Source organism: Corapipo altera, unplaced genomic scaffold (assembly GCF_003945725.1).
Source record: "Corapipo altera isolate COAL_440 unplaced genomic scaffold, ASM394572v1 126, whole genome shotgun sequence".
NCBI lineage: Eukaryota > Metazoa > Chordata > Aves > Passeriformes > Pipridae > Corapipo > Corapipo altera.
In genome coordinates this window covers 1911351-1930342 of record NW_020884937.1, presented here as the reverse complement: position 1 = coordinate 1930342, position 18992 = coordinate 1911351, and the positions used below count along the sequence as shown (strand labels likewise).

The window sequence follows — 18992 nt, the reverse complement described above, 5'->3', positions numbered from 1 at the left end:
ATGTTGTCTCACTGCAAAAGAAAACCCCCAAACCCACCCTGATATGGTTCTTATCTTCATGTCAAGGTACAGAATAAATAAGGAAGTTCAAACAATGCCGGATTATATCCTATAAAAGAAAGTCCAACCAGTTCACTTCCTAAGCCTGTTAAATCTACCTCCAATGAGAGAGAGAATGACAGATTAAATAGAAATGGAAGGAAACTGCAGGATGTTTGGTGACTGTCATTGTCGCTTGTACAATGACAGACTGGGTGACCCCAGTCTCCACATGGAAGTAAAAGGAGGATTCTGGTTCTGCTCCACAGGAAACCCCAGGCTGGTGCATTCCTTCCCACACACACTTCTCTTGGAAAAGCTTTGTGCATTCCATAAGTTCACAGCCCTGCCAGCTCTGAAAAAACAGTGTCACACCTTTATCTCTGTTCTAGTGACTCCAATCCCTTTTGTGCTCATTCCCAACACAAAGCCAGAAGGAATAAGAATCCTAATTTTCACCACCAGCGATGGGAAACATCATTACAAATGGGGAGCTATTCTGGGGTAGAATGGAAACGGGCTGGTTTATAGGAGATCCTTCATAATTCCAGGGTGATAAACATGTCCCTAACACAGGCAGGAATCTTTGTTTCAGTCCATGGTGGTAGATGTTGATATATTCGTTGGCCATACTTAATGAATTAATTAGCTACAGAAGCCCAAACCTGAGGAATTATGGAAAGGATCAACATTTGCATTTTGTCTGTATTAACTATTAACATGTACCAGTATCTTTTACACCCTTCTAGGATTTCATAAGCTCAAGCAAAAATCATAAATTATTTCTGTAATGTCCTTTCCTTGCCTTTGGGTAATAGGACTAAAACAACCAAATTTTGTGGATGTGTGTGTGCAGTAATCTCACAGTTTATCTGTTAAAAACAACAAAACATGCTTCTGTTTGCCAGTGCTCAGAATAATTCACTTTAGTAATCTTTTTTTTTTAATACTTTGTGTCTACAATCAATGTATTTTTTTCATAGGTTAACTAACATCCTTCAGCAAACAAACCTTTTTTTTTTTTTTTTTCTGAGGACCCTCTTAGGAAACTCAACTGGATCTCTGGAGATGCCCATTTCTTTTCACTGAAATTCATGGAATCATGGAATGGTTTGGGTTGGAAGGAATCTTTAAAGGTCATCTAGTCCAACCTCCCTGCAATGATCAGAGACATCTGCAGCTACATCAGGCTGCTCCAAGCCCCATCCAACCTGGCCTTGAAATTTCCATGGATGAGGCAGCCACAGCTTCTCTGGGCAGCCTGTGCCAGGGCCTCCCCACCCTGATTCAGTGAGTCCCACAGCTCTTTAGGTTCAGCCTAAGAAACCCAAATACAGATGTGAGAATGAAAACATGAGGTGCATCTCACTAGGGCCACCTAAGCCCCCTCCTACTGACCCCCTGCTCTGACCTGTCACTCCTATCCCAATATTGTCACCCTAGTAAGTCCCTACCACTTCCTCCAGCCTCGTGTGGGTGCCTCAGACAGCCAAGGAATCCCAAATGGCTCTGGGTGGCTCTGTCTTAACAATAAAACCCTTTTCCCCAGTGCCTCATTTCCAATAAAATCAATGTATTTATGAAGCCTTGAAAGTAATCCCAGTGATATAATGAAGGCGTCTCTGGGCAGTGGGTTACACTTAGAAGGCTTCTGTTTTCCCTCACTGATTATTCAGGGAGCTTGGGTGACAGGTTGAACACGGGATTTTTAGGAAGCTGCATCAGGAATTTCCATTACAAGGATTTAATTTATTTTTCCAAAAATAGGGGTTTAGTGCAATTTAAGATGCATTAAGATTGAGTTGCCAGTCTTAGCTAGACACAAATCTTCTGCAGGCCCCATGTCAGATTGTCTCGATACCCTAAGGAATATGGAGAATCTTGTGTTTATGTGCACCTGCATGTGGTCCTAAAAATCTCCAAAGTAATTCCCTATTTCTCTTGCTTCAGGAGCTTATTGGACACCAGAAAGCAATACAGGTAAAGTCTAGGGTTCATCCAGGTTTCCTCTGAAATGCAGTCACTGCCAGGGAGGAGAAATTCAAAGACAATCAGTGCTGTCTTAATCCATGTTTCATCCCTGGGAATAAAGATCCTAGAAACCAGTCAAGTGTGCCATTGATTCCACAAGAATCGAACTCACTCTCTCAGTGCTGTGTTTTCTAACAACCTAAAGAAGCAATAAAACCTCACTCTGCCAGAAAATCCAGCAGCCAGCACAGAACGTGCCACGGGAATAGGAACAAAAGAGCATTTTCACGGAATTACCTTTTAAAAGAAGAGCCAGTTGTCTGACACCTGGCTCACTCACTCCTACAGGAGCATAACATGCTTTTAGGACCTTCATGAAAACACAATTTCCATGCAGGGAAAGACTTTTTTTTTCAGCACTGGAGAAGATTGTAGCAGGTGCCTGCTGGGATAAAGCACCAGCACAAGCTTTGAAAGGAGTTGACCATCAGAGATGGTCACTCAGTTACAATTCAGATGATTTTAATAGTCTTTTGGGGATTTTTTTTTTCCCCATGGTACTAGAGATATTTAAAAATTAGATGACTGCATGTTGTCACAACTTCCAGCAGTACCTTGGAGGTACTGACAGATGAAACCATCACTCATTTAAGTGCATGAGTTTTGCTGCTGTTCATCATTCATTTTTTAACTGCAGTGACCTGGCATAACATGATTGCAATTCCATGGACTGCTCACAGTTGCAGCTTGGGGCAACAGGAATTAAAACAGTCCCCCTGCCAAGAGGTAAAATCATTTGCAAAGGCATCTGAAATCATGGAATGGTGGAGTGGTTTGGGTTGGAAGGGACCTCAAACATCATCTTGTTCCATCTCCATCATGAGTAGGGACACTTTACACCAGGTTGCATCTACTACATTTTGTATTTGAAAATGTTCATTTAAAACAAACAAACAAACAAACAAACAAAACCACAAAAAACCCCAATCAAACAAAAATAAATCACAAAAACACAAACAAAAAAAGGCAAGTAAATAATATATAGGGCAAATTCTCATGCTTTAATAGTCTCTTCATATATTGGAAAGAAACTGCCTCATTTTCTCTAGATCAGCTTCTCATTGCACATCATGTCCACCATTTAGTGGAAGGTAAGACTGATAATATTTAAGTCTGAACAAAAAAAGAAAAAGAGAGATGGTGTGGTTTAATGAACTATATGTCACCATAGAAACAAGGAACTCAAAAGTGGAACTGTGTAAATAATTGATATTTTATGTTTAAACACACAAAACAAAAATACCATTCTGGTCAATTAAGTGGGATTTTTACCTTCATTTTGTCTGACATGAAAACAGAGAGTTGGACAGGCACATAGAAAATTTCATTTTTAGCTTTTTATCTTTAATTTTAAAGTTTCTTTCTTTTTTAACCCTAAATCAATTTAAGTAGTAATACTTCTGAAACAATGTTCTGCCCAGAAAGAGCTGTATATTTTCATTTTCCAAACATGTTATTATTTTTCAGCCTTAATTTTTAAATTTAACCTTAACCTGCATTTTTCAATGACCAAACTGCTTGTAGAGAAATACTTTTATTCAATCTTGTTCCCAGAAACTTATCTTATCCAAGTCATTATGTTACCCAGTTGCCTGGACAAAGTCCAACCCATATTTTATTTTCTTTTCACTTCTGTTTCTTGGTTATTAGAGAAGGACTTCCTGGAAATTCTGAGGATTACAAAAGTAATAGCTTTGAAAGAACTGGGTAGGAATCATGAGGATGAATATCCTATGGGATGGGGAAGTAGCTCCCACATGTGTTTCACAGTTAATGATGTTTTCAGAGCTGTAGGTGTAAAATTCCAGTACTTTTCCTCCTCTCCATTTCCCATCTGAATGGAAGTCCAGCAAACCATGAGGAAATGACTAAACTTGGGATTTATTAGCAGGGCTTGCAAGGGAGGAGTCCTCACTTAAACCACCAAAATGTGGTTGACAGAGATAACAGAAATTTCTGCTCCATTACAGTAAGTTTTGCATCTTTTCTGTGATTCATCTTCATTGACCATCCCCAGGCTGAGCTTTAATTGCCTTAAACAGTTCATGTGGCTTAACTTGTCCTCTGGCTTCCCTCTGGAGCCAGTAGAGAGGAAAAGGCCATTCCAGACAATGATTTATCCCACCAATGTCAGGAACCCAGAGCAGTTTGAAAGGAATGGCTTTGAGGAAGGGCCCACAGCTCCACAAGGGCTGCTTAGACTTGGTTTAGGTCAGAGAACTGAGGTTCAGTCACTGAAATCAAGAGAGACAAATCACATCCCTGGAGACAAAGTAGTGAATAAGAACTTGTAGGAACTCGAGGCTAAAACTCTGATGACAGAGAGTGAAGTGTCCATATCTGCCCTGTGTGCTGTGGAAAATCCATGGCAGAACTCTGCTCTGGTGATGCAGGAGGCACCTCCAGCCCCACACCACCCACACTTTGCCATGGCCTAGCACTGTCCTGTGGACAGCACAGGGCACTAAAGGGAAAGGGGTAGTATATTAAGAAATGATTTTCTTGAATTGAGACATATCAGTTACCAAAGACACTGTGATCCCTAATGATCCCTGGTACACAGATCCCCAGCCTGTTAATCCAGCTGGATCTGGAAGCAAAAGTTGTAGGGCTGCACAAGCACAGCAGTGCCCTGGAGAATATTTCTGCTCCCAGGGCCATGATCTCAGCTGAGAGTTCCAATACCAAGAGAATATCCCTGCTCAGCTGCCATTAATGTCACGTCTAGGGTACAATGTGGATGTTTTTTTAAGCCCTGTTACCAGGAATTCTTCCCCAGTAGAATTATTGTTGTGCTGTTTCTCTTCCCAGGCAGACCACCTATGCAGGTATAGCTGTGCTGTGTGTTATAGAGGGAGGAGAAAGAAACGTTCCTTGGCTCTTCCAAGGAATGTACCAGTGGTTCACCCATTGGAGGTTTGTCCTGTCTGCAGCTGTGTCTACCAAAAACCCTTCCAGTAGATGATGCCAGTGCAGTTTGACTGTGGCACAGCACCTTTTTTCCCCCTGCCAAAGCCGATCCTGAATTTTTTAAATGGCATTTCCAGGCTTTCAGTGTCACTGATGTGACTGAATTCACAGCAGGTCACCATCAACCCCTTTAGCTTTGGTTGCTTCATTTGGGGAAAAGTTATTTATGGAGCCTGCAGCTTGGTTTATGCCTGGATTGGGAAGATTTTGGTCATTATTGTCAACAGAATTCATAGAACCTAACTTCAAACCTCCATAATGACTGATTTTATAGGCAATGGAGAGAAATGGAAATAGGAAATGGGCACTGATCACACAACCTTCTCAACATAAGATGGATGCTAAAATAGGGTAAGTTGAAGTTCTGTAAGTACTGGTAAGTGTAGCTCAGTTCTAAGTACTGATTTTGATCTATTGACTATAAACACAGCTCAGAAAACTAACACTGATAAAGACCTCTCTACTTTATAAGTCTGTATTTAAGTGGTTGATCCACTGTAATTAATGAACAAGCTTATAGTATTATAGGATTGTGGAATGGTTTGGATTGGAAGGGACCATAAAGATCATCTTGTTCCAATCCCCCTGCCATGGGAAGGGACATCTTCCACTAGCCCAGGTTGCTCCAAGCCCCATCCAACCTGGCCTGTGACACTTCCAGGGATGGGGCAACCACAGCTTCTCTGGGCAACCTGTGCCAGGGCCTCCCCACCCTCACAGGAAAGAATTTCTTCCCAATATCAAATCTAAATCCTCTCTCCTTCAACTTAAAGCCATTCCCCCCTTTATAAAAACTTCTAAAAAGCACGTTGGTAAAGTCAGAGAGCTAAAGAGTGAACCAGTGCTTGGAAAACAGAGATCAGAGAAACAATTTTTCTTGAGTTTGCCTGAGAAAGAGCAAAGTTTGATCACAGTTTGGGTCCTGAGGGTTGCACAGGTGGCTTGGTCAGATAGAGACTCTAGAATAAGCACAGACCTCGTGTCTGTTACCACATGGTTCCTAAATTCTCCCTTGAAATTCTTGCCAGTTCCTACCATCTCTAATGTGAGGTTTGTAGAAGACACTTCATGCAGCGTCACATGGAAAAATCAGCAGTGCAAAAAAAGCATCTATGACCAAAGACAGACGTATTCTGGCAGATAAAAGGTCTGTATCCTGGATATTAAAAAGCAGCCACATAGGAAACAGTCTTCCCTTCCTACTCTAGGAATTCATTAGCTTGAGTTCATTCCTAGTCCTGTTGCTCTTGTGCACCAGTGAGGGAGACACAGCACACAGACACAGGCACACAGTGAAGTAATGTCTTCCCAGTGGTGCCAAGGGAAATAACAGCAGATAATTCAAAGGCTCTGAAAGAACAAGAAGCTGATGAGACACTCAATAAAAACGTGAAATTGAAAAAAAAACCAAAACTTACTCCATCATCTTTGTGGGATGGAAACATAACTCAAAACCTCTCCTTGCATTACCACATCATCTCCTAACCACCATCTCCTACCCCCTTGGTGCCCTTCCCTGTTGATTTACAGGGTAACTTTCTGAGAGGATTCCTCTTAACAAACATAAGGCATTGAATCGCTTCCGATCCTTATTTCATTTAAATTCCTTGTTGTGTCTGTGAATATTACTGCCCTTCCAGGTTTTTCAGAGGAAGGACAGGAGGAGTGGGATTAGACAACAGGGGCTATAAATTAAAGATTATTTTGACAGTGAGTCACGAACCACAAAATCACCAAGGAGTCGTCAGCACTTCTCTTTCATTCAAATTCTTGGGCTGAGTTCACTGTTGTCATATCTTGGCTCCTTTCAATTTACTACATTTTAAACTCTATGAACAGAGGCACAAACCTGCAGATCACTACAGAGGGAACTCCCTCACCGTTTGAGACAGGGAGAAGTCTGGGATAGCTGGTTCCAACAGTGGAAAGCAAGACAGGTGACAGGCTGGGAAAAGTCTATCTTGCCAATCTACAGCTGGAGATTCCACATTTCATCAGCAAGGCTCTTTCCATCGTGGGATTTCTCTGAGTGGCAAGTTCCTGGCTGTGATCCTGTGAACCCCATGGACAGTATCAGATCAGAGATCAAGCCAGACAGGTGTGTCTGGCCCTTGGGGTGACAACTAGGAGAGGGACAATCCCACCAGGAAGCAGAAGACAGCCAGGAGATTCTCTCATCAGTGCATCCATGTGGTGAGTGTGAATTTGGAGGCTGCTGAGCACCCATCTGTATTTTGAGGTCAATGACTGCAAAACTTGCTCACCCAAGTCTGAGTAGATCCACTACACGGATGACATGAAGAATTCACCTACACATCAAAACGTACCAGGGTAAAAACCACAACCCAGATTTTTGGGGTAATCCAGACCTCCAGCATGACCTAGTCAGCATGACAGAGCCAGATGCTCAAGGTGGGATTTGTCTCATCAAATGCTGACCCCTACATGGGATTATTTAGAGCTGAGATGGTCATCTTTACTTCCCTGTATGTCCAGAGAGCACAAAAGGTATCATCTAATCTACATTGAGAGGGAAATTATTTATGTCTCAGGCTCTACATACTGGATATCCAGAGCAATTAAGAGAGGAAGGTGACTTGTTTATTTGCAGTGTAGATGCATTTGCAGGTATCAACATTTAATTAGATAAATCCCGTGCTGAATGTACATAACCCAGGAAACTGTCATTAACATCTGAGTCACTCCTGTGTCATTCTTTCCCAGCCCCAGGCTTGGGAACAGGTCAGAAGAGTCTGGATGGAAAAAGTAAAAATGAAAAGGGTGCATGTGGATCAGCAGTGAGATTTATCAGTTCTGATCTGGCAGAAAGCACCTTGAGGGCTGGTGACAGTTAGAGGAGGGTCCAGCATGAAATGAGGCAGTTCTACACAGGGATAAAAACTCAAGCAAAGGAGATTGGAAACACTGATGTAAGAAATAGCCTGGCTCCACTGCCTGGAGATGTTTGCTGCAAAGTAATCACTCCTCTCTTTCTTTTCTTGTCTGCCTTTGGATTTCATTATTTCCCTTTATCAGTTTACTTCCTTCTCCAGAGTGAAGGAGTCAGATTCTGGGTCCTGTTGAGATTTCATTTCCTTCAAATTCTCTCTTGCATTCAGGCTGTAGGGGATGGCTGAACAGGAATGAACACACACGGTCAGCACACGCCCCTCATTCCTTTTCAAATAAATTCCTAAAAAATTGAAAGTATTTTAAGAGGAAGAAGACATCAGAAAACTAACGGGAAAAAAAAATAAAGTAAACAGAAAATCTCAAGGCAATCATTGTCTTTGAAGCATTATAAGCACAGTAGAGGAGGAGAGAAAACAGTGGTGTGAGGAATAAAACAGTAAAGAGAAGAACTTCTGGGCATGAGAGGTAGAGTGGGAGGGAAAGGGGAACACACAGACTGTTCACGTCCTAGATCCAAGTTTTACATGTGACCATCTGACTTTCTGTCACCTGCCCCAGAAGAACAGGGACTGATCTTGCTTACAGAGGTCACTTGGTGGACTGTTTTTAAGTCACAGCAACTTGACCACATTCCCAAGTCTCTAAGATTCCCTAAAAACTCACAACCCCATTTTGTACCCTGCAACCCCTCTGAGGAGAAAGAAATTCTCAGAAAAATGTATATGTTGAATTGTTCTATGGAAATTTTCATACAGGAATAATCAAGAAAGGGAAGAAACAGTTGTGTTCTTCTCCTTCCTCTTAAATAAACAGAAGTTTACTCACCAGTCAGGAAGAATTTATTTCTTTTTTCAGTTATTTCTGACAAGCAAAAGAGTTATTTTGTATGTTTTTCTCTCTTTGGAGGAAACAAGCTAATAACATATTTCTTCTCTACCTGCCATCCTTAGTAAATCTTAGTGCTACAGCTGAATAACACACACACACACAAAAATGTCATGCAATTTTCACTTCTCCCAAGAGAAAAACAGGTTGTCTGCAGCAGGAGAAAATCAAGGGGAATCAACATACTGCACTTATGACTGCTTAGTTTATGGAGAGCTACAACATCTTTGGAGTGAAAATACTCTCCAAAAAATACAAACAGTAAGAAGGTGGTAGAGTTTTTGCCTTAACTATGGACATAAGGCTTTTTTGGGAATGAGGGTGATAGGATCTGGCTTGAAATAAGTGTCATGTAATGAAAAGTGAGTCTAGAGGTCAGGACTTAAAGGATGTAGAGTGGAATGCTGTAGTCCCAGAGATAAAATGAAATATATTCAAGATATGTTTACAACAATTAAAACCAAAAAATATTAAAAAGTAGAGAAAAAGGGTAATAAGCAGGATCCATGGAATGAAACAATTTTCAGACAAGAAGTACCCCCGAGTTCTTCACTGGGAGATTAATGACTATGAGGGGATATGGCTTCTTTATCCAAAGCCACAGAAACTGTGGAACTCGTTGCCACAGGATGTGGTGAACAACTAAAAGATACTCAATGAGCCTGGGAAAAAAATCTTCCCAGTGATTCAGTCTGCAAATACTGGGGGAACAGGATAAAGAGCAGCTGGGTTCTGCTCTGAGGGACAGCTTGAAAGGATCCAGTCCCTGCCTGCCTGAGTGGGTGATACAATTTAATCACATTGAGATGCAAAAGCCTTTCCAATGGCTCTGGACTTCCTCTATCTCTGAGCTGTGCTCTTTGAATTTGGAACAGGCAGGGGGAGGAGCTGGGTCTCAATAGTCCACCAGCTGTCAGGGTTATTCTGGATTTGAGGGATAAAGACTAAATTGGCTGGTGAAATGGCTTCTTTTCACTTGGGGAAACCTACGAATTCCTGAATCCAAATAATAGTTGTTGCATAAGCACAAGGAGCAGGGCTCATGGTCAGCTTCTGACATCATTCTGAGGGTAAGGGATGGGAAACAGGGGTTTTTTTCCCGTTTTGTCCTTGCTTTTACCACTTCTGGACCAGGGAAGCTTTGGGAAGCTCTGCTGTAGAGCACAAAGGGTGTCTCAAAACCACCTCCCTGAGGGTGAAATGAACTGTCTGAGGCACATGCTTTCCTCAAATCCACCAAAATTTCCTCATTTGCCCAAAGCTGGGAAGCACAACAAGAATCAGTTTATATATGGGATGAATAAGAGGACTCTGATAGAAATATTCCTTTGATTCAGAGGACACTCTGGTAACACAGATATCTGCATCCCGCCCTCCTTTACTTCTGGGCTAAAGTATATGCCCAGGAAAACGGAGGAGAAAATCCCCCTCTTTTATCAGGCACAATGTGTTTTTATCTGCTCTTCTCTGTGGTTTTATCAATTCCAGTCACAGCAGAAGCAGCTTGGACAGGACTCAGAAAATGGACCCTGATTTCCAATTAGTTTCTTTGTCATTCTTTGCCCTTCTCTCCTTGGTGCTGGGCACAGGCAGCTCCTGCTGCAGTCAGTAGGAAATAAGGCAGGATATTAAACTATAAATTTCTTCTTTGCTGGCTGCCTCAGTTTCTTATCTCAGCAGCAGCACAAGTATCCTTCATCAAGATTATAGCCATCACAACCTTAATCCCTGTAAAGGTCTTCAGATCATGTGAGAGATGCACAAATTATTACTGAGCTGATGAAGGGAAAAGAGCTGCTACAGAGCAGACAGATGATGCTTTTAGTCTTATGTCCAGTCCCCAGGAACTGCTGTCACCTGCCCCTGCAGAATTTCATCCAGGCACACTGTTTCTTTTCAATTTTCTTTTTTTTTTTTTTGGAGGGGATTAATGACCTAAGGTAAAGAAACAAATTCCTGACCTCTGTAATAACCACGAATGGTTCTGGTACATCCCCATTGATCGAATTTTTGTCCTTCTGATGTTCCTCTAAGCTCATTCAGCAGCAGTGATGCACCTCTTACCATCGAGTGTTTGCTGAAAACCCCTCCAGGCATCACAGGAAATGTTTAAAAACCATCAGTTCAAGGTCCATGGTCTGAAACTCACCCGGAGAAGAGTCATTGAAAGGGTTCAGGGCAGCTGCCCTCCGGATCTTCTCCAGACAAGTCTCTTGCTCCTTTTTAATGATGCAGTTGGAGTGGGTTGCTGCAACCTGAAATATGGGAGAAAACGTGAATAAAGGACAGATAAAAAAATTAAAATAGTGAGTTTATCAGGAAGCATCAGTAAATTTTAAGGTCCTGTTGCAAAAAAAAAGTAAACAACAAAGGAAAAAAGAAATAAAAAGACCATTAGAGGCTGAGAGAAAATGAAAACAAACTTTGTTTTCTTTCCCTTTTTTTGTTTCTTTTCTTTTACTCTTCTTTTTTTCTTCTTGTAGTATGTTTAAGGCCAAACTAAGGAATTAAAATTATAAATTATTTGCGGGTTTTATATTGTTGTCCCTGTCAAGGTAATTTCTAACTGCTTTGCTTTATTTTATTGAATTCCTTCTTCAAATAAAGTTAGAACAAGGGTATCTCTAAATAGGGAAATCATTTAAAGAGGAATCAGAAATCAATTTTGGGCTCAGTTTGATCTTCCACCTGTTTCTTACGAGTCTTTGCACAGTCCATTAACCCCATTCCGGATTCTAAACTAAATTAAAAGCTGTTTCTCTCAGACTTTTACCCTGTTTATTCCCTATTTTTTCTTCATCATTTACTCCCAGAGCACACAAAGCAAATTCTTTTGCCTAAAGAGAATGCAATGCCAATTAAAGTAAGATGACTTGATCTAAATATTTTTTCTCTTTTTTTGTTTTTTTTGTTTGCTTGTTTGTTTGTTTGTTTGTTTTTGTTGTTGTTTGTTTTTGTTTGTTTGTTTGTTTTTTTTCTATTTTCTATCTTGAAAGATCTAAGCTCACTATATTAAAAAAAAAAAAAAAAAGAGGGAGGGAGCTAAAAAAGAAAGGAAAAACAGGTTCATTTATAAGAGGAACTTTGCAGCCAACAGAATGCAGGCAATCCCAAAGCAGCAACAAAACAAAGATGTGACCCATTTCCAGAAATCAATACAGGATTTCATTCCTACAGCAGACAGTGGCCAAGGAATATCAATCCAAGGGCAGCACACCCTCAGGTTTCATCAGATCACTTTGCAGTGGCACTGCTGGGGTTCAAATCACACCGAGTGCAAAACACCCTGAAAAGCAGTGCAGTGGCTCCACGTGGGAAAGGTCGTCCTGGGTCACTGGAGCAATTCTGCCCTTTCATATTTCCTGTTCCATTTCCTTCACTCTGGATGATGGAGAACTCCAGAGGGAGTGGAGTGTACCTGGTAGGGGATTTGTTTTCCCCTTACCTGCTAAGTAGGAACAAGTAAGCAGGGGGTATAAGACCGGAATTCAATGTGTTGTGGTTTGGTTTGGACCCTCATGTGCACAGTTCAGCTTTTTTTCCCCTTACATCCAAGTGGAGGGAAAGGAGTGAACACTTTGAGTCACTGATGCACCAAAGTGCCACCACACTCTCAATGCACGCTTGGAACAAACCCCAGGGCAAGTGCAATCCCTTCAGGAGTTAAAGGGGCTTATAAAAAAGAGAGAAACTTTTACACAGGCAGACAGTCCAGGACAAGGAGGAATGGTTTTAAACTAAAAGAGGGGAGATTTAGGTCAGGTGTTAGGAAGAAATTGTTCCCTGTGAGGGTGGGGAGGCCCTGGCACAGGCTGTCCAGAGAAGCTGTGGATGCCCCTGGATCCCTGGAAGTGTCCAAGGCCAGGTTGGACGGGGCTTGGAGCAACCTGGGCTAGTGGAAGGTGTCCCTGCCCATGGCAGGGGGTGGAACAAGATGATCTTTAAGGTCCTTTCCAACCCAAACCACTCAATGAGTCCATGATAATCCCAGTTTCATGGTGCCTGTGTGATGCGGCACGGAGCCATTTGAACCCTTTTGACCCCGTGAATGTTCTAAGTCACCACCTCTATTTCAAGGACAGAGAGGGTTTCCTGATGTACCTCTCCTGAAAAGCTTTTTCCACCATTTGTGGGTGCTGAAAATGCTACACAGCTTCATCTCCAAGATCCCAGTAATGCATTCCAGCTGGGATTGTATTCCAGTGTATTCCAGCTGGGATACACCAGGCACAACCATATTACATTTGTCTTCAAAACAAACACGGTTCTGTTCAAGGGCTCCCAAGTGCCTGGAAAAGATATATTGTCACACATCTCTAGGATCTCCCAAGAACTTAAGGGCTTTTGTTACATCATCCCCTCAGCCTCACCAAAGAGAGAGAAAATTGCATTGCCTGGCATTCAAGATTTAAGAATATCTTTTAAAAGGATAAAAGAGAAATAGCAAGAAAACCATGGTTCTGCTGTTAGTGCTGGATCACTCTCTACAGCTGCCCAGGTCTGAAAGGGGTGTCCAGGGGTTGTCTCAATACATAAATGTGGCAGTTTCTATACAGCTCACCATGTACAGATTAGAAAAGCTGTCACTTAGTAATACTATTTTTATTATTATTAATAGTAATAATAATACATTGTCTACGCAAGCAGGATGTGACTAAATGAAAGGAAATATTTCTTCACACACTTATTGTTAATTTGCAGAACTCTTTTCAGCTTGAAATTGTGTGTGTTAAATATCACAAGAATTATATATACGGATATATTCATGCAAAGTCCATCATATGACAGAAGTTAGTGAGACACTAGAACAGGTTGCCCAGAGGAGCTGTGAATTCCCCATCCTGGAATGTTCAAGGCCAGGTTTGATGGGGATTGAAGCGAACTGGTCTAGTGGAAGGTGTCCCTGCCCATGGCAGGGGGTGGGACTGGATGGTCTTCAAGGTCCCTTCCAACCCAAACCATTCTGGGATTCTATGAATTTCTGAAAGAATGCCATGAAAAACACCATGCCCACATCCTAAGGGGTAATCAGAGACATTTGAAAAGGTTTAAATTCGATCTGTAGTGAAAAGACAAAAGAACGTGATTTATCCTCTCTATTCTTGGCATCTCCTTTACCAGAGGTATATCAAAGCCAGGACTTGATTGATTCTGAAGACAGCCTAAGGTTAAAAGCTCAGATGTTGCTATTCTCCTTGCAGACAGGCACATCTGGTCAGATGGCTCTGACTGAACTGACTGCATTTAGTCCATTGTATCTGAGTAAGTTCTGGCTCAAGAGGCTCAGACTGGTGGGCACGGAGAGAGCACCAGAGCCACGTGATTCACCTGTCCCTGGAGCCTTCCTTAAGCTCTCACTGCTGCCAGAATGTTTTGATGTGACTTTCCATAATGATCTGTATGTCATTTTGTACCACTTCATCAAAAATTTAAAAAGAAAATAATATTGGGGAACATAGAAACAGAGAGAGAAAGCAAAGAAGGGGAGGAAACATTAACCTCAGTGTCAGAGGAGAGAATAGGAGCTGCCTGTCAACTCTGCTAATGAGCTATTCCATACCTAAGAAAATACAAAAAGGTTTGGATTGTTAGCAAGAAAAGCTTTCTCTGTGGAATGCAGAGGTGTTTTAATGCTCTTTCTCCTGCAAGGATCCCTGGGTTTCATGTTTCTCCATTGACTGTGCACTGGTAGAGCCTTTAATCTGTCAAGTCAGTCTGCAACAACTGAACAGCAGAGCCCAGTTCAAATGGAAGTGGAAACTTGAACTCCAGGGCCTCCTCATTTCGTTTCTTTTGCCTGAAGGACATTTGCAATTTCCTGTGTTCAGTAGAGACAGTGTGGTTTCAGTGTCCCAGAAGACATCAGTGATATGAGCAGTTAAAGAGTATTTTGACACATGCTAGAAAAATCAAGAAACCAAGCGGATGGTGCATGAAATTCACATTTTTGAAAAAATTACTGCTCTCCATGGAGTGAAAGATTTTGACTCACATCAGTTTAGAAAAGGTCTTTATTTGTTTAGATACAAAGAAAGCAAAAATAATCAATGTCTGTTTAGTTCTTAGAGAATACAAAAAGACAAGAGCAACTGGTTGGGACACTACAGATATACAACAAATTCAGAGCTTTCATTTTTCTTCCTTTGTTTTTATTAAGGTGGCCACTAAAAAAATAAACTGGCATATGCTGTGTGTAATTTGTAGTACTTAACTCTTCACTGTTCCCTTGACATTATGGTAATGTTAATAACAATCATGTTAAATTACAATCTATATATTACATTGACTTTATTACACTCTCAAGGTTCTGCTTTATTGTGATCTGTTCCATTAAGAAAGCCATTGTTAGGACATAAACCCGAGCAGAGAAGCAGGTGAACACATCTGTGCTGCTTCCAGACCTGCCCTGGTTATATGTGTAAACCAGATCACCAAATTTTAAGATCATGTGTTTCAGTAAGGCATTGATCAGCTATATGGATGGTCCAGGAAAAGAACCATGTAGGAGGAACTCTGCAGATCAGAAGAGACCCATACACTTCCCTGCTCGTGGAAATAAATACATGTTGCCACTTCATTCATGCTGGAAACTTAAAGAAGCTTTCTCTCGTTTTGTTTCCAGTGTTTCAAACTTAGCAAAGAGGGAGAGAATATTCCATGTAGTGCATCCAAAGAGCACAAAGCCAGGCTGTGAGCTGACAGCAAAGACAGCAGGGCTAGACCACATTAGGAAGATGCTTCCTAAGCACTTGTACAAAGGAAGAAGGGATAGGAACTAAAACTGAACACCCTGTAGCTGCCCTCACATATGACATTAACATCCAGCTAAATCCAAAGTGGGCAGGACAGAAATCTAAGACAATTGTCCAGACTCTTTGAAGTGCCTTAGGGTATCTCATTTTAGCTCCAGTTGCTCCTTCTTGCATGAGCCTTCATGTTTGCCCTTGTCAGGATGTTTTGGGTGCTGTAAGGGCATCAGACATAAATGCAGACACTTAAGTTTCACTACCTGGATCATTTGTTCAGGGATATGAAGTGGTACAAGTCTTCTCAGTGATAAACCAGGATGATCTCTATGAATGGGACATAATCCCCATGCCACAGTCACAGCCACTGATAAAGACTTGTGAAAGGAGAGGTGGTTGTGTGGCTGGAAGGACGTGGGAAATTTTTAACACACCAAAGCTGAGCATTTAAAGAGGTCTCAGGGTTATCAAAATTAATAATCCTGTGAGCCAACAGCCAAGAAACCTGAACCATCTTTGACAACATTCAGTTATTCAAGAAATACTGATTTGCTCATTTTATCCTCAACAAAAATATTCATGACTACTATAAAACATGATTTCTCTACACAGGTTAATTCAGTGGATCTAGGGAAGTGAGAAAAGTCAGCAGTACTCTTGAGAAACTCCAGGATCAGAAAACATGCTTTAAAATCATAGTAATGATGTGATAGTGAACAGGGCATTCACTTGGTATTTTCATTTCTACAAAGACCAAATCAAATGCAGCAATTTAGGCTGTTCTTTCCTCTTCTGTATTTCTGTGTTAAGTCAGTAAAATGTTGATTTTTTTTTTTTTTGGCAAAGTGAATGGGAGTATTTCTCTCCATTCAGGATATGTAATATCAGGCACCATGAAAATGAGAGGGATAAAGAAGGAAAGATAAGAAACAACAACAAAATTTCCTTAAATCCTTCATGGAGGCTGGTTTACATCAACATAGAGTCTGATTCACCTGTTGGCTAAGTGTTGTCTCTAAAGTAATGAGAGAGAGGAGTTTAACCCACTGGGTGTATTAGATCACTCACTGCAAGCTGAATTACACATTTTACTAATTCTATTATGACTTTCGCTTTTGAAAAGTTAGCTTAAAAAATGGTACATTATCCTGTGAGCACTGCCAAAAGAAGCTCACTTTGTCATGGCAACAGCAACACCAGATTTAATCCCTGTTCTTACCAAGCAATGATTCAACTGGTCAAACCAGGGCCAGGACTTGCAAAATGTTGTGTTAAAAATAGAGGTGTTTGGGAAGGAGCTCTGATTATCTGGATTTTTTCAGAACTGATTTGCATCACTGCTAGGACCCACAGCACTGGCTTGGCAGCCAAACAAATTGTTGTCCTCAGAAAGGTCTTGGGTTGTCACTTGATTGCGTTTTTGTCTTCCTGTGTAAATGGCACCCAAACCGCTGTAATTTCCAAACACTTCAGACTAAGTGAAAGGGTAAAGTGATTAGGAACTTATTCAAACCCAGGCACAGTTGTACAATCTGCTGCATGGTTTTGGACACCAAGCTTTAAGCAAATTTTGCAGGGAAAAAAACCCCACCAGCAGAACACACTGCCAAGAAAAGGCATTGATCCCTTTGAAAGTGGCTGACACGAATTTAAGATATGGTTACCCACCAACACTGATGGCTCCTGGAGAGGAGCAAGGCTCACTGCAGAATAAAAATAGCAGTAGAATAATCAACAGTTTCTTTTCCTCAGTGAATGCTTCTGAAGTAAATGCTGGACAAAAGATGTGTTACACAACGTGGGGTAAACCTCGTGACAAAACCTGGCTTAGAGTTTGCCTTAAATGGTTTTTTGTAGTCATAGAGTCATTAAATGGTTTGGATTGGAAGGGAACTTAAAGATCATCCAGTTCCACTTCCCTGCCATGAGCAGGGACATCTTCCATGTTCTCCTCTCCTACAGTCCCCAGAGGATTTTTGGGAAACGCACATCTTTTTCACTCTGTAGGCAGTACTGATAGTACAGGAATGTCCTTTGTTTCAAGTAGACCTGAAAATCAACCTTCTACTGGAAAGAGGGTCAGAATGAAGACTGCACAGCCTCTGTGCAACTCACTCCACTGCTCACCTCTCCTCAGGGTAAAAAAAGGTTTCTTTTTAGTAAGAACCTTACTTGTTTCAGCACATGCCCATAATCAGTTGTTCTCCTGCCACACACCACGATGAAAAGCCTGGCTCTTTCCTCCCAGCGATCTCCTTATAGATACTGTGAGGCTGCTACTACATTGCCCAAAAAGTTTCTCCAGGTAAAAAAGCCGAATTTCGTCACCTTCTCCTCACAGGACATCTCAGTGTCCCTCCCTTGAACTTGCTACAGTTGATTAACATATTTTATATATTGAGGAGCCTAAAACTGGATGCAATAGTCTAGAAGTAGTAGATTTAGATTAGATATTAGAAAGAAATTCTTGGCTGTGAGGGTGGTGAGGCCCTGGCACCGGTTGCCCAGAGAAGCTGTGGCTGACCCATCCCTGGAAGTGTCCAAGGCTGGGTTGGACAGGGCTTGAAGCAACTTGGGGTAATGGCAGGGGGTTGGAACTGGATGGTCTTTAAGGTCCCTTCCAACCCAAACCATTCCAGAATTCTGTGATTCTATAAGTACTGACTATATCCTGATTAATGCAGTCCAGGGCACTGTTGGCCCTGTCTGCTTTCCTCAGGACCTGTGTAAAGTGTGCACAGTCAAGGCTGCTAAGAATTCTTGAGCGATTTTCTACAATGAAAGGACATTTTCATGAGATTCACTGAGTGAAGGCTGAGGGAATCTGTGCTGACGCAGGACCTCTCTCACTGCGGGGACGTTGGGAAGCAGAGCAGTTTTTTGGAGTTCTGCAGTTGTCGTGCTGCTGGGTACCACATTCATTTGCAAAGCAGGGCTCTTGTTATTACTCGTTATTATTTGCCCATTTATACTTCATTACGTTTAAACAAAACCCTGAAGAGAAAAGGTCTCAGACAGGAAATTTGTTTTGTGCAGGCTCCCAGCAAGTTCAACAGAAACCCCATCTGAGTCACACTTGGAACAGAACCGTGTGGTGAACAGCTACAGGAGCCTGCAGAAACACTTATACACACACACACATACCCTACCCAAGGGAGAAAGCTTTAATTAATCTACTAATTAAATTAAAGCTATTTGCCCTCAACTATCACACACGTTCTCCCCTTTCTCTCCTCCCCGCCGGCGGCTCCAGCAAGTGCTTCGTGCTCCAGCTCTTACTCTAATATTCCCCAAAGGGGCTCTGGGAGTGGGGAGAACACTGAAGAATAGAGGCAAAAAGCTCATTACAACAGTGGTAATTGGGAGTGCTTGAACTTATTCTCAATTTCCCTCCTCGTCCTTTCAGTG

At 41.7% G+C, this 18992-nt stretch overlaps 1 protein-coding gene across 10 annotated transcripts in view; it reads right to left on the bottom strand.

Annotated features, from left to right (window-relative positions):
• ADCYAP1R1 (ADCYAP receptor type I) overlaps positions 1-18992 on the bottom strand; it is a 144558-nt gene that overhangs the window by 72640 nt on the left and 52926 nt on the right. For all 10 annotated transcript variants that reach the window (XM_027660579.1, XM_027660578.1, XM_027660581.1 and 7 more), the window contains one exon: positions 10988-11093. In XM_027660579.1, coding sequence (XP_027516380.1) covers positions 10988-11093 — 106 coding nt within the window. The remainder of the gene's footprint in view (positions 1-10987; positions 11094-18992) is intronic.